Genomic DNA, 13045 nt, shown 5'->3' on the forward strand with positions numbered 1-13045 from the left:
ACTTATCATCTTGTAAGAAGACATTAAGTGGCTTATAATCAATGACAAGCCTCTTCTTTCCTCTATTTTGCTCGGCTCTTTTTTCAACATAAAATGCTTGACATGCCCAGTTAGAATTGGTTGGTTCAATGAGTCTTTGAACAAGAAGGGCTGCACATTCAGCTCTTGCCAACTTTAGATCTTCAGGGTTCATTCCTGAATGCGTGGCCTTTGTTGGGTTGATGTCTTCATTCTTTTTGAAAGGGAGGTGAACATAAAATTCTGGATTCTTCCACAAAGGTGCATGATGATTGAATTGGTCATAGCTGTCACAACAAGCACTAATGAGTAGTTGTTGGATCTCCCTATATTCTTCTGGAGCTTCTTGGATTTCAAAAATGCTTTGCATCCCCGCAAAAGATAAAAACTGCCCTTTGTAAGTTAGGCCAGTGAGTTTAATATGCAACCCATAAGTTCGGAAGAATGCATCAAAACTAAATAGAACATCTTTATCTGGGAGATAGCTTCCCAATACCCTGAGCCAAGTGGTTTGGCCTACAAAAATTTCCAAACCAATGGATTTTTTGGAAATAAGATTGATGGTGAAATAAATAATTAAAAAAATAAATAGGCATAACTTATTTAAAAATCCAAGAAATAAATAATTAATAAATAATTAAAAAAATAAGCATAGCTGAAAACGGCGTTTGCCGTTTTGTCTAGGAGGCAAAAAATTTTTAATTTAAAAACAGAAAACGGCGGTGCCGTTTTGTGTTGAAACAAATTTTACCATTGAAAATGGTCAAAACGGTGGTGACGTTTAGTACAAGTATAAATAAAAAAAATTTAAAATTAGCTATATAAGGTATGCTAGTGTTATACGAGAAACACCTTGAGTAGAGTAGAAAGTGAACAACACAAAGTTATTTGCCTTCAAATTTTCAGAGAGCTTAGAGCTCTTTCTTCTTTAGCAATTGAATTTGTTCTTACTTCTTTAGCTGCTGAAGTTGTTCTTCATTCTTTAGCAGTTGAAGTTGTTCTGCATCTGTTGAGTGAAATAAGTTGTGGGTAAATGTAATAAGTGTATAAAATGGAGAGTTATGTTAGTTTAAAAATATATTTCAATGGTAAGATTTTGTATGATACACATGAGGGTGTGAGTTTTTTGTGTGAGAATCCATGTGTTATTATTGTTCCTCTTTCAATAACATATGAAGGACTTAAGAGTGTACTCTGTCAGAGTGTAGGTCAGCAAGGCCGGAAGAGAGTGACCAATATTTTATATAGGCAGCCTGTGTTAGTATTTGGTGGTTTCATTCAATTTCAAGTAATGCACGTGGCTGATGAAGCTAGTATACAAGGAATGTTTTCGACCTACCATCAAACTAGAGCACGAGCTTCACTTATCGAGTTATATGTTGAGTGCGAAGAAATTAAAGATATTGATTTTTCGGAACCCAATATAGACTGGATGGGTTATAATACCGAAAGTGATGAAGAGTTTGAAGGTAATTATGAAGTTGTTGGTCTAACTGAAGATGTGGAAAAAGATGATATATCAGTTAAGGGAGATGTAGCAGATGTTGCTAATGCACTAGTGGATCAACATCCATCGGGAGAGCCATTGTTTATGCATATTTTGAATCTTGATGCCATGCATGTTCCAGAATTTTCTGAATATGTCAATAGAGGTAAATTTTTTTTTATTGTTGTTAGAAATATTTGAATTATTATTAGTATTGTTACGTTGTTATTATTATTATTATTACTAATTATTATTAGTCTTTTTATGAAACGGAGGTTATTATTATTATTATTATTATTATGGTAAAGTATACTTTTTGTCTCTGAAGTTTGACAAAAGTTTCAAAGATGCCCCTAAGTTTTATTTTGTTTCAATTTTATTTCAGAAGTTTTCGATTTGCATCAAATATACTCCTGACGGCTATTTTTTCAACAAATTTAAGACCAATTCAACAACAATTTCATAAGAACAATCCTCAACACAAGCAAATTAAGCATAATTTTCATGCATTATTGTTAGATTGGTCTTAAATTTTTTGAAAATTTAGCCGTCAAGGGTATATTTGATACAAATCGAAAACTTCTGGGACAAAATTGATTCAAAATAAAATTTAAGGATATTTTTAAAATTTTTGCCAAACTTCAGGGATAAAAGGTATACTTTACCCTTATTATTATTATGCAACGATGATTATTATTATTATTATTATTATTATTATTATTATTATTATTGTTATTATTATTATTGTTATTATGCGTTACAAGAATTATTTGAATTATTATTAGTATTGGTACGTTATTGTTATTATAATTAACACTAATTATTATAAATATTATTAGTATTATTATTATCTAACGGAGGTTATTATTATTATTATTATTATTATTATTATTATTATTATTATTATTATTATTATTATTATTATTTTGTTTTATCATTCATGCAGTTTCTACTGTTGTCGTAGATGGTGAATTCGTCGTTGGAATGGAGTTTAACTCTAGAGAAGCTGTGATTGCAGCAGTTAAAGAGTATACCATTCAGAGGGGTGTCGATTATAGGGTGTATGAATCTGAACCGACAACATTTTATGCTAAATGCGTACATTATGGAACAAGTTGTGATTGGCTTATCAGAGTTAGTCTTATAAAAAGACAGTATTGTTGGGTGATAAGGAGGTATAACGGTAGTCACACGTGCATCAGATCTACCATCTCTCAAGATCATGCCAAACTGGACTCTGGTACAATTGCAGAAGCGATAAAATCATTGGTTGAAGCCGACCCATCTCTGAAGGTGAAATCTGTAATTGCTGAAGTGCAGTCGAAGTTCAACTATACAATAAGTTATCGCAAAGCATGGTTGGCCAAGCAAAAAGCAGTTGAGAAAATATTTGGTGGGTGGGAAGCTTCTTATGAAGCTTTGCCGACATGGTTTGAAGCAATGGTTGCAAAAGAACCATCAGCAGCTGTTGAGTACGAAACTGCATATGCTTATCGAGGGGATGAGTTGGTTGAGGATCTCAGGATTTTGACGCGAGTCTTTTGGGCTTTCTATCCTTGTATTAAAGCATTCAGAAGCTGCAAGCCGCTGGTACAGGTAGACGGCACACACTTGTATGGAAAATATAAAGGGGCTCTCTTGGTTGCAGTATCACAAGATGAAAATGGGAATATCGTGCCTCTTGCATTTGCCATAGTTGAGGGTGAGACCGCCGATGCTTGGCACTTTTTTCTTAGCCATCTACGAACGCATGTAGTTAATCGAGATAGTGTTGGTCTTATCTCTGATCGACACGAGTCCATTATCTCAGCTGTAAGTCGTAGTGATGGAGCATGGCAATATCCGAGGGCTATTCACATGTTTTGCATCAGGCATGTAGCTTCTAACTTCTTGAGAAGGTTCAAAGCGTCAGGAATGCAGAAGCTGATTGTCAACATAAGTAAATAAATTATTTACATTTTATGCAGTTTGTGGCCGACGGTGAAAAGTTAACAACAAACTGATGGTATTATCTGGATTCCGTTGTTCTCTTATGGCAGGCTATTCTAGAACAGTCCGTAAATTCAACATGCGTTACGAGAGAAATTGTGAGCGGGGTGTGGCTTACAAGCAGTGGCTCGACAATATTCCTCGATCACAATATGCCTTGGCATATGATGAGGGACATCGCTGGGGACACATGACCACTAACCTAGTGGAGTGCATTAACGGAGTTTTGAAAGGAGCACGTAATCTTCCTGTGACAGCCCTTGTCAAGGCAACTTTTTACAGACTTAATGCCTTGTTCACAAGGAAGAGGGCCGAGGCCGAGGCTCGTATAAGTGCAGGTCATTTATTCTCCGAGTATGCAACTGAGAAAATCCAGTCTAATCAAACGGCATCAGGAAATATCCAAGTTAATTTATTTGACAGGCAGAACGAAGTTTTTGAAGTACGAGAGATGCCCAGCGATTTAGAGTTTGCAGTAAATCTGCGTCTAAGACATTGCGATTGTGGTGAGTTTCAGGTCGATCGAATTCCTTGTCGCCATGTATTTGCCTGTTGTGCAAACCAGCGCCTAGATTGGAAGTAGTATGTGCATGAGGTATATACAATGGCAGAGATCCGAAAGGTGTACAGAACCCGATTCAGGCCACTAGGAAATCTAACAACATGGCCTGTGTATCAAGGACCACGACTAGTACCAAATCCTCACCTCAGGCGAGTGGCCAAAGGTCATCCTAAAAAAACACGCTTCTTGAATGAAATGGATGTGCGTGATTTACGTGGTCCTAGGCGTTGTAGACTTTGTGGTGGTGAGGGTCACAGCTGAAGTAGATGCCTGCATCGTGGAGGAGCTAGTGCTAGTGGTTCGGCTCCGAACGAGTAGTTGTCAACTTGGCTGATTTTTTATTGTCCCATTTATGTTATTTACTCTTATATTCAGTTGTATCCATTTAACTCAGTTGCTCTTATTTTTAGTTGTATCCATGTAATTGATTTAATCTCTTTTTTAGTGTTGTCCATTTAACTTGTTTAGGTGATATTCAGTTGAAGTTTGGTTCTTTCAAGTCACATTTCACACAATTCAATAGTTAAACTCTTACATTTTTAAAAAAATTCGGACATAACCCCTTCTAAAAATGGACTTAACCACCCTTTAGGGTTCTTTCAATCTCAACAATTCATCAACCATGTTCACAACAATCTAAACCCTAGTGTGCACTATCATTAAACAATAGTCTCTTTATATATGTATAATAAATATTAGTATAATGGTTCATTTAGAGAAAATTTTCTTCATGCTTCGTGCCATTTTGGAACATCCTTTCTTCACCCTCTTTTTAATGGTTGACAGAGACCATCTACAGGCACTTTTACGAGTTGGGTCAATCCTAAGGTCATATCCCTTATTCTGGGCACCTGAATGATAACAAAAATTAGCCCTGGTCAATACTCATGTATCAATAATATGAATACCAACCCTAATCAAGAAACAATAGGGTGAATAGCAAACCTAAATCAACAGCCAAATAGTATTTTTAACACAATACTATTACTATATCACTAAATAATATCTCATAAACATAAATATCAATCCCATTCAATGCATAACAATCAAATTACCTGCACCAGCTTCATCAATCATTTCATCACTTGTACCGCCCTCATCAACCGCATCAGGAACTAAACCGAGCTGATCGACTTCATGCTCCCCTGCACAAGTCTCCTCAACCGCATTGTCAGTCTCCTCCTCATCCTCTTCGGGCATAGAAATCCGTGTCGGAGTCTGCCGACATCCAATCCCCCTATGAACACTCCTACCAGAATCAACAGAGCTCCTCGACATAGAGTACTCAAAAAAGGACCGCGGTGGACGACTTGCATCCAAAGATAATCGACCAGGACCTTCTTGAGGCACCGGCACCTGTACAGGGTCATGGGTAGAGAATAAATTATCTACCCATTGAGATGACTCAGGACCCTGAACCCAATCAATAATATGCCTATACTGTTCCTCATCATGTGTCGATGTCCCTAGTATTTGTGTCAACGAATAGTGCGGTGCCTGGGTCGGTATGTATTCCTCGTGCATCGTAGAGGGCTGTGTGTATGGCTGTATGGTAGGCTGAGTGAAAGGTTGTGCATATTCCTGTGAGTATGGTGGATATGATATAACAGGCTGAGTGAGAGGTTGTGAATATGGTTGTGCGCATGGTGGGTATGCATATGCTTGTGGATGTGGTAGGTACGGATACGGTGGGTATGTATATGGCTGTGAATATGGTTGTTGATCTCCAACGTAATCGTGCACTCGTCGTGTGGAAGATGAAATGTGTGCGTCTCAGGCCGCCACCTTTCAACTAGTGCGTCTATAGTTGGACCGTGAGACATGATCCTTCCAATCTGAGATATATGATAGAATCCGCTCTTTCTGAGTTGTTCTTCCACCCTAGCATCATATGAGTCTATTTGGTGTATACGTAAGTGTCTAGTGCGCAAATTTCTTGAACCCTGATAACAAAAATAATAACTAACCGTCAATAACCAGAACTAGTCAATATTACTAAACTAATACTCGGTTTAGTAACAAATATAATTAATAATTACTAAAAATTCAAATAATTTATAATTACTAATTGAATTATTAATTATTAAGCATAACAGTAAACACAAAAATTACTTACATATATAGGATGTTGAAGATATTCTGATATATGCTCGTCAGCACGTGTGATGTCACGTTTTTCTATTTTTATCTTTAACACTACATTAAAATAATATAGAAAGAAATTATTTATATTTTTTCTTTTTTCTTTTTTACTGAAAACAATAATAATAATAACTCTTAATCTATTTACTAAATACATATCCTAAAAATTACTAATTATCCGATCTAAATATGTTGCCATTATTTTTCAATATATATTGCAAAAAATGTCTAAAATTACTAAACATACTAAAATTTAATAACAATGATTTTGTTTTCCAATAATTAAATATATATATATATATATAAAATAACAATAATAATAATTCAATTTTATTATTAAAAACTTCACGCACTACATATATAAATTAACTAAATTTAAACTAATAAAAACTGAAACACCTAATATTTTATATAAAAAAAATTTAAAAAATAACCCATGCTCATTAGATAATAATTAAGGCTATATATTTTAGTTAAATTTTAACCTAAAAACCTAAATCACTAAAAAATTATATCCGAATTAAATAAATAATTCTATTTTAAAATTAATTATTTTAAATAAAACTAAAATTATTAAATTTTTTCGAATAAATTATTTAAAATATAACTAAAATTACTAAAAACGTCTGTTTCTCAAAAAAGTAAAAATTAAAACAAAATTAAACAAAAATTTTAAAGCAGTCTTTTTCTCACATAAATTATATAAAATCAAACTAAAATTAATAAAAATTCTGTTTTTTAAAAAAATTAATTAAACAAAATTAAAATTAAAAAAATATATACTAACATTCAACGAATAATATACATTAACGATACGCTAACAATTAATACTATTATTATAACTATAACAAAGATAATATATTTTTTACTACTCCTAATCAAGAACTAATAATTAATTTATTCATCTACGTAATCAAAATGTAACCACCCTACTCCCATAAGGCCTGTGATTTTTTTTATTCTTTACGGCGTTCGCTGACATGCATAGGTTTATATATAAGTAGCATAGATAACGAATTAGAATTAGAACACGTAGCGCAAAACTTTTCTTTTAGTGCTTCCAAGCGACGAACCTTTTTCCGATTCAATTATTCTATGGAATAAGTATTCCCTTGAACCATATTAGTTAGATAATTCAAATTTTTGAACCGGTTTGATTTTTCTTCTCCCGATTCAACCAAACCATGCTTTCCTTAAATAACCCAGACCTAGAAAAACTCTGATTAAACTCATCTTCCCTTCTTCTCTCACAACCGAACGTGTTGTCCAAGACCATGATTACCTCTTCATGTAATCAATACTGTGATGTGGTGTTGCAAGAGGAAGAGGCCACGAAGCCTTGTCACACCAGCTCACCTCTTCCCACCTTCTGTAGATATATATAGATGAGCCAAGTCTCTCAATTTTCCTAGAAACCATACGAAGAGAAGAAAGGAAGCAAGAGTGGCGGCCAAGAAGAAGGAAGAGGAAGACCCAGCAGAAATCATCATCATCTGCGTGCGTCACCACCAAGAAGAAGGAGAAGGGTCATCAAGAGAGCTGCTACCCGAAGCCAAAGAAGGAACCTACCTCTTTCCTTTCCTGGTTTTCTTAGTGTTCTTCTTGTTAGGTAAGAACCAGTAACTTGTGTTCTGTTGATTTTTCCTAAATTAAAGATTCTACCCTTATTGAGCTCCAATTCTTTTAATTGGTAACCAAACCAATCAATTCAGCTCATCACAAGAGTAAGAACTCTTCTCTTGCTCCATATGCAACTCGGCCAATTAGCTCTATGAATTGACAAATCTCTTTAATTATGTTTGTTAGGGTTTTCTGATTTAATATAGCAAGGACAGACTTTGGTTTGTGAAATTCTCGAAGAGAGGTAAGGGATAGTCTATACAAGATATGTTACTTGCAGCTGTGTATACTGCTTATGATTGATGGTTTATCATGTGTTTGTTTGTTGAAAAGTGTATAATGAATTTTTGTTATGATAAAGATGCAGAAAAGTGAGTTTGAGTTATGAGTGGGTCTTTGCAACAAGGGATAAATTAATGAATATAAACTCTTAGAGCTGTGTTGATTATGCTAGCAACTTTAGTTAGTCAAAAGAAAGGTAAAATTATGGTTTTAGATGAATCCTAGGCTTGAATATAGGATTTGGTATGTGAGGTTGTTGGAAATGCTTTGTGCAGAATTTCTGCAGAAATATGCATAATTGGCAGTAAAACGAATGATTTTCTGGGAGCAGTCCAGACCTAATTTTTAGATGAGATTATTTTTTTATAAAACTTTAGTGTGTCTTGAACATGCCATAAAAATTTCAAAGAATTTGGCCAAGCGGTTTGGAAGATATGATTTTTTGAAGTTTAGTGGTTGCTGCAGATTTTTCTGGTTTTCTGGTTCTGCAGTACCAACTTTCAGATACTATAACTTTTAATTTAAACAGAATTTAGAGTTGACTTCAAAAGAATTTTAAAGATCTATTAGTCTATTTTAAGTGAGTACAAGTTTCATATTCATATCTATTTTATAGACTTAGATAAGTCACTTGAAAAATCAGTTGTTTGCTGGAAACTCTGAACTGGTTTATGAAAATAGGGCTGTGTTCCTAAGCTCATAACTTTTTCATGTGACATGGTAATAATCTGAAATTTAGTTTTCTGGAAAGCTGAAAGAGTCTTGTCTAAGTACATAAATTTTGAAAGGCAATGGATGAGAACTGGATTTTTAGTGAATTTAACAAATTTACTGCTCACTGCTATTTTTCTGCAATGATAGCAAAATTTTAAAATATTTGTACAATTTTCAGTTATGGTCGGAATGTCCCAGAACCAAGTTTTATTTTCTAAACCCGTGATTTTACAATAACTAAATGGATTAAAGAGAGTATAATGACCAATTAAGAATGTTTACCTGGTAAATAGTTAAGGAAAGTTTGAACATTGTTAAAGTTGAGGAAACCCGTAAGGGTGGTTTTAGTGCTATTTTAGAGGAGATTATGTCTGAATTTCTATAAAAGTTTAAGGACTTAGTTTAATGAAGATGTGTAAGTTGTCCCTAAGAAAGGTTAAAGTTAAAGACAATGATATTGAGAGATAAAGTGAAGAAAGAAAAATGAGGAACAAGGAATGAAATAAAAGTTGAGAATTATATTGAATGGGCCTTGTGCCGAACTGCTAATGCGAAAGTGCCTGCCTAATGGATAGCCTGAGATTGCTAATGCGGGAATGTTCGCCTAATTGATAGCACTGTTCTTTATTGTGATACACATTGAAATGTTATTATAATGAGGCCTAATTGACACGGGTAACCGTGATGCCAAGGTGTCTAATTGACACAGTAAAGAGACCATACTCGGGGTTCACTCTGAGTAACGTCGGGTTGCGGGTAGACAACCGACGCATGAGCTTATGGCCTGCACTAGGAACAGGCATGCATCATCTTATTTGCGCATATGAACTTCTTGTGAATTATTTACTGTCATTTCTTTCTTGTTCATGCTACTTACTTGTTATAAATATGTTTGTGCCTTGAGTCTCTGTGTTTGTTCTTTTTCTGTTTCATGACAACTTAGAGATAAAGACCCTAGGTTCCCCTTTTTCCTTACTGAGAACTCTAGGTTCTCACCCTTCTTTTCTTTCTTTTCCCCCTCCCCAGGCGGGTCCGGTAGAGGAGCCCTGTGAGTTTCGTTCTAACCGCTGAGCTATGAGGATCCGGCGCGCGGCGGAGTCTTCATATGGAGCATGTTTTGGACCTCTTTCTTGCACAATGTTGGAGATCACTCCAGAGTTAGTCGCAGTGGATCTTTCGCTCCTGTTTGATGATCTTAGTATCACTTTCCCCTCACTTTTGTAGTACTTTTAGAGGGGTAGGACGTCTTAGTAGTTCGGTTCCAGCTTAGGAAACCCGTGTGAGGGTTGGGACTAATTTCTTCTTTTGTATCTGTACATATAACTTGGTGTGATACGCGGCTTTGATGGATGACACGTATCCTTGAACTTAACTCATGTGTATATTATATATATGTTTATATATGTTATTTTCTGTTGCCTTGTGTTTTCTTACACGACAACTCTGAAGAAACTAACCTTGCGAGCAACTAAACGCTATTCCACGAGTAGTAATATGTTCACGATTGAACCGATAAAGGCTTTTATTGATATTAATTTATAAAAATATGAGTCTAGAGCTAAGTAGGCCGCACGACGAGTAACACCTGGACATTTGGCATTGGTCATGACGTGTCAAAAGTTGGGGTGTTACACAAAACATTATTTTAAAAATATTACATACTGTTTTTTTTTAACTTTTACTTCAAAACAATAAGATTAATCCTAATTAATTACTAATAATACGTTTAAAATACTAACCTTTTTCTATCTTTGACTGTTGCCATTGTCCTTGTTGCGGGAATGTGGGGCTGCCGTTTTTTTTGTTGTGGGGATGTGGGGTAAACAAAATGAAGAAGAAAGAATGAAGACTATGGATAAGAATAATGGAGACTATGGACTGAAGAAGAAAGAACGAAGGAAGAAGAGAGTTGGCGTTTTCATCAACGTGTGAGAAGAGAGAGGAACCTGCCACGTGTTGATCATGCACAACAAAACGTCGGTAACGTTTTGATCAAAATGTCAGTGACGTTTTCCACATAACGACATTGACGTTTTCTTTGCAGCATTTGACGGCTCCCATAACGACGTTAAACTCTCCTGTTTGGTTATTTTGGTGGGTAATACCACCTTTGGCCCAATATTAAAAAAAAAGTTCACATCACAACATATAAAAAGAGAATCAAAATGGATTTTTTTAGAGAAAGTATAAAAAATTAGTTTTAGTTAATTAATATTGGTTAATTTTTTTCATTTTAAAAATCGTATTTTTTTAAAAGATTTAGATTTAGACTTTATAATTTATGATTAGAATTAAAGAATTATCAGTTAAAATTTACAATTTAAAATTATTAGTAGGTAAAAAAGAACAGTAGAAAAAATGTTTGTATGTATTTAAATGATTTAGAATGATACAATATAGAAAGGTATTTACAGGTGTTAAGAGAATTAAAATAATAAAGATGTAATATCCTATAATAAATATTCAGAGATGTTAAATAATGCTAATTGATCTAATTGATCCTAATTATACTCTAACATCTTTCCTCAAACTCAAGTAACAACTTTAGTTTGAAACTTATTTAAAATAACGAAATAAAAAAAATGCATAAACTGATTAGAACGGGTGCAAATGAAACTGCCTAAAGGAAGCGCAGATGGAACTGACGGAAGGAAGTGCAGATGAAACTGCCATAAGAAAACGCAGACGAAACTACCACAAAGAAAGCACAGAAGGAACTGCCGAAATGGATCGCAGATAGAACTGTCGGAAAGAATGCAGATGAAACTGCCGCAAGAGTGGTCAATTGCCAAAAAACTGCTGAATAGATGGTGAACTGTCAGAAAACGGCTGAAAAGTGACAAAATGCAAAAGGATGGTAAATTGTCGAAAGATAACGAAAAACATATGGTTTCTCCATGAGAATAAGAAAAGGGGTAAGTACTGTTTTGGTCCCTAAAGTTGAGCGTGAAAATCGAAACCGTCCCTCATCTAATTTTTTATTTAGAATCGTTCTTAACGTTTTTTTCGTATTAAAATCGTCCTTTTTAATAAATTTTTTTATGTTATTCCTAAACTACCCCTATTCCTATTTTAATAATAAAAATAAAATAAAAAAGAAAACGCGTGGGGGGGGGGGGGAAAGGGTATACGAAGGGAGAGGGGAGGGGAAGGGAAGAGGGGGAGGGGGAGGGGGAAGTGGAAGGGGGGGAGGGGGACGGTGTCGGCGAAGCTTGGAGCTGCCGTTGCCGTCGCCGTCGCCGAAAGAAAGGAGAGAACGGGATACAGAGAAGCGGGGGTGGGGAGAGAAAGAAAGGACGGGGGAGAAACAGGGAGGATGGGGGAGAGAAGGGGTCCTCGCCGCCGCCGCTCCTCCTCGCTCCTCGCCCTCGTCGTCACCGCCTCGCCCTCGCGCCGCCGCCGTGCCCTCGCGCCTCGCCCTCCTCGTCGAGCCGTTTCTGCTCCTCCTCCTCGCCCTCGTCATCGCCTCGCCCTCGTCATCGCCGCCTCACCCTCGTCATCGCCGCCGCCTCCTCCAGAACTCTGATGATGATGACGATGATGATGATTTTCTGGATTATGGGTTCTGATGATGATGATGATGATTTTCTGAGTTGAGTTCTTGTTTTTTTGAGTTTGAGTTCTGGGTTTGTTTTTTTGAGTTTGAGTTCTAGATCTGAGCTCTGGGTTCTGATGAGGATAACGATGATGATGTTGATTTTCTGAGTTTTGGTTGGTGTGATGCAGATAGTGATGGAGTGGCAGTGGGTGGGGGTGGTGTTGGTGTTGGTGGTGGATGGTGGTGGTGGTGGTAGTGCTGGTGTTGGTGGTGGTGTTGGTGCTGGTTGTGGCGGTGGTGTTGGTGTTGGTGGTGGTGGTGGTGGAGGAGGTAATTGTGTTGGTAGTGGTGAGGGTATTTTTGTCCAAAAAAAATTAAAAGGACGATTTTAATACGAAAAAAAACGTTAAGAACGATTCTAAATCGAAAATTAGATGAGGGACGGTTTCGATTTTTACGCTCAACTGTAGGGACGAAAACAATACTTACCCCATAAGAAAATAGTGAATAAGCTAATCGGTAAGGTAAGAAAAATATGAAAACATTGACAAAAAAAAAAGAAAAAAAATAGCATGGAAAAAAAGTATGAAAAGTACGATAATTTCACTAGAAGAAAATCAACTTATCCTCTTCAAGGAGGATACCATAGTTCTGATACCATGTTAGAAAAGACAAGAGAGAGTAGTAGAAAAAA

The 13045-nt window shown here is 35.8% G+C and overlaps 1 protein-coding gene and 1 long non-coding RNA gene across 2 annotated transcripts; both read left to right on the forward strand.

Moving 5' to 3' along the window:
* The first annotated feature begins 1450 nt into the window (after positions 1-1450).
* On the forward strand, positions 1451-4076 carry LOC148566215 (uncharacterized). Its single transcript, XM_088487447.1, has 3 exons — positions 1451-1670; positions 2451-3443; positions 3544-4076. The coding sequence occupies exons 1-3, from the start codon at positions 1451-1453 to the stop codon at positions 4074-4076; spliced, it is 1746 nt and encodes a 581-aa protein (XP_088343573.1).
* A 3530-nt stretch (positions 4077-7606) lies between these two features.
* Positions 7607-10227, forward strand: LOC107644484 (uncharacterized). The gene is made up of 3 exons (XR_001621355.3): positions 7607-7806; positions 8004-8061; positions 9840-10227. It is a non-coding gene; the product is annotated as an uncharacterized LOC107644484 (long non-coding RNA).
* The last annotated feature ends 2818 nt before the right edge of the window (positions 10228-13045 follow it).

This window comes from Arachis ipaensis, chromosome B5 (genome assembly GCF_059453495.1).
Source record: "Arachis ipaensis isolate K30076 ecotype BB chromosome B5, ASM5945349v1, whole genome shotgun sequence".
NCBI classification, from domain to species: domain Eukaryota; kingdom Viridiplantae; phylum Streptophyta; class Magnoliopsida; order Fabales; family Fabaceae; genus Arachis; species Arachis ipaensis.

Bases quoted from the DNA above. Each gene is read 5' to 3' on its own strand.
- LOC148566215 (XM_088487447.1), top strand. From the start codon at position 1,451: ATGGGTTATAATACCGAAAGTGATGAAGAGTTTGAAGGTAATTATGAA. The intron at 1,671-2,450 runs GTAAATTTTTTT...TCATTCATGCAG, and splicing joins TTCTGAATATGTCAATAGAG to TTTCTACTGTTGTCGTAGAT. The intron at 3,444-3,543 runs GTAAATAAATTA...CTCTTATGGCAG, and splicing joins GAAGCTGATTGTCAACATAA to GCTATTCTAGAACAGTCCGT.